Raw genomic sequence first — 1,836 nt, forward strand, 5'->3', positions numbered from 1 at the left:
CCCCCAACCGATCGAACATCATCTTCTGTACCTTCTTCTGCATGATCACACCACACGTGATATCCATTTGGTCTTGGATGACAAGCATGTCGCTGCCGCCCAGCTGTCGAAGAGCATGAAGCAAGTCCATCATTCTATCTTGAGCTGAATCTTGGCCCATGATACTTCGGATATGGTTTCTGGTTTGCAGTGGCGTCACTTTACAGCCTGTACAACGTTAGATTATGATAAATAAACCGATAAGATTGAATAATAATAAAGGCGTACTAAACAAAGTTTCTAACCAATGCGGTCGTTCAGGAAATTGGTGATGTGAGTCGAAGAAACACGTGCATCAGCCAATGTCTTCACATCCTCAAGACCTTGATTGTCGAGCGGCAGCGTAGCTGTTGTCAAGTAACTCGAAGCTTGGGTTTCGCTGTTGGAATGTGAGTGTGTATAGTTCTGAAACAGCAGAAGTTAATAGATATTAGCATCGTAATTACATAGACATAATAATAATCATAACATTAGTGCCCAAACCTGGTTCCGAAGCACAATTTCGTAGTGGTTGCCCAATACGCGACAAACAGTGGCCGTTAGTCGCGCCGAGTAGTTGCAATACTGCCCTTGGACCTTGACGTCGGAGAACCACCGCGAGTGCACCAATAGATCCTTTGCGAATACTCGAATGGGACAGGTATTTGGTCTTGGTGCGTTCTAAAACCAAATAAAAACACAGCGGAGCTTCGTTAATACATTTAGACAGATAATAGCATATTAACATTAGTACTTGTTGTATGATTCCATTTTTTCTGGAGATTTTTCGCTACACACAATCATTCAACGGTCAAACTAAACGACCAAGAAACCGGAAATACTAGCTATCTGTCGCTTACCGGGCGCGTTGGCTTCTTGCGCTCGATTCATGGGTCTCGTCACTTTGTCCACGTCGTATCAGAAGCTGGCGTCCTGGTGCCACGTGTCACCCGGGTTCTTCCCGCTCCAGCGCAATTTCTGAAATGAGAGGCTCAGAATTATCATACTTATAAAGAAACGTACTTAAAGAGCAAATTCGTACATAATGCGAAGTGTCATTTTGGGATTTTTATTTCGCAGGTAATTTATCAATTTGGGTAGCGCAACCATAATGGCGTTAAAACGACCCTAAGTGTCTCAAATTATGGTTGCGGTACTCACTCCGAATTTGTGATTTGCGATTGTCATATGTGAAAATCTACCCTGGTCAGACTGGTCACTGTCCGTCAGTGACCAGTTGTCGAGGGAGAGGATACATCACCAGCAGTTTGGCCAAATCCACCGCAGAATCGGACATTTATCACCAGGGTATCACAACTAGAGACACATTTATCACGAGGGACCACAAGTAATTCCATTCGCTGAAAATAGACTTATTTTCAACTGATGCAGAATCTGCATTGCATATTGATTTTTTGTCGCTCAGGGCGCGATTAGTGGTGCTTCGTTGGAGAGGAGCGGTGAGAAGACGTAGATCCCAGTGGGCAGAAGACGTGCGCACTTCCCGACCTCAGTATCCACCGGTAAGGGCAGACGCACATGACGGCCCCCGTAGGCTTTTGCTAATTCAATCGTTGCCTTTGCGAGAACTACATGCACGTAGGACGCAATACTGGAATATGTACATGAAACCTGAGGCAGTGTGTACGAAGATCCTGCTGACGCCTATTCTATACGTCTGAAGAGAAGCTACAGGTTTTCGACGACTATTTAGGGTTCTTCCAGCTTACGTTGGAGGTCAAGGTACAGTTTTCTTCAATATTGACAATACGTATTACTATGTTTTAACGTGTGTAGTTGTCTAGCTGTGCTTACTTA

The 1,836-nt window shown here is 44.5% G+C and overlaps 1 protein-coding gene across 1 annotated transcript; it reads right to left on the bottom strand.

The window, feature by feature from the left end:
• Nucleotides 1–279: 279 nt before the first annotated feature.
• On the bottom strand, nucleotides 280–909 carry PPTG_00125 (hypothetical protein; the record flags this gene model as incomplete). Its single annotated transcript, XM_008891490.1, has 4 exons — nucleotides 280–444; nucleotides 523–699; nucleotides 765–808; nucleotides 879–909. The coding sequence occupies 4 exons, from the start codon at nucleotides 907–909 to the stop codon at nucleotides 280–282; spliced, it is 417 nt and encodes a 138-aa protein (XP_008889738.1).
• Between the last annotated feature and the right edge of the window lie 927 nt (nucleotides 910–1,836).

This window comes from Phytophthora parasitica (genome assembly GCF_000247585.1).
Source record: "Phytophthora parasitica INRA-310 unplaced genomic scaffold supercont2.1, whole genome shotgun sequence".
NCBI classification, from domain to species: Eukaryota; Oomycota; class Peronosporomycetes; order Peronosporales; family Peronosporaceae; genus Phytophthora; species Phytophthora nicotianae.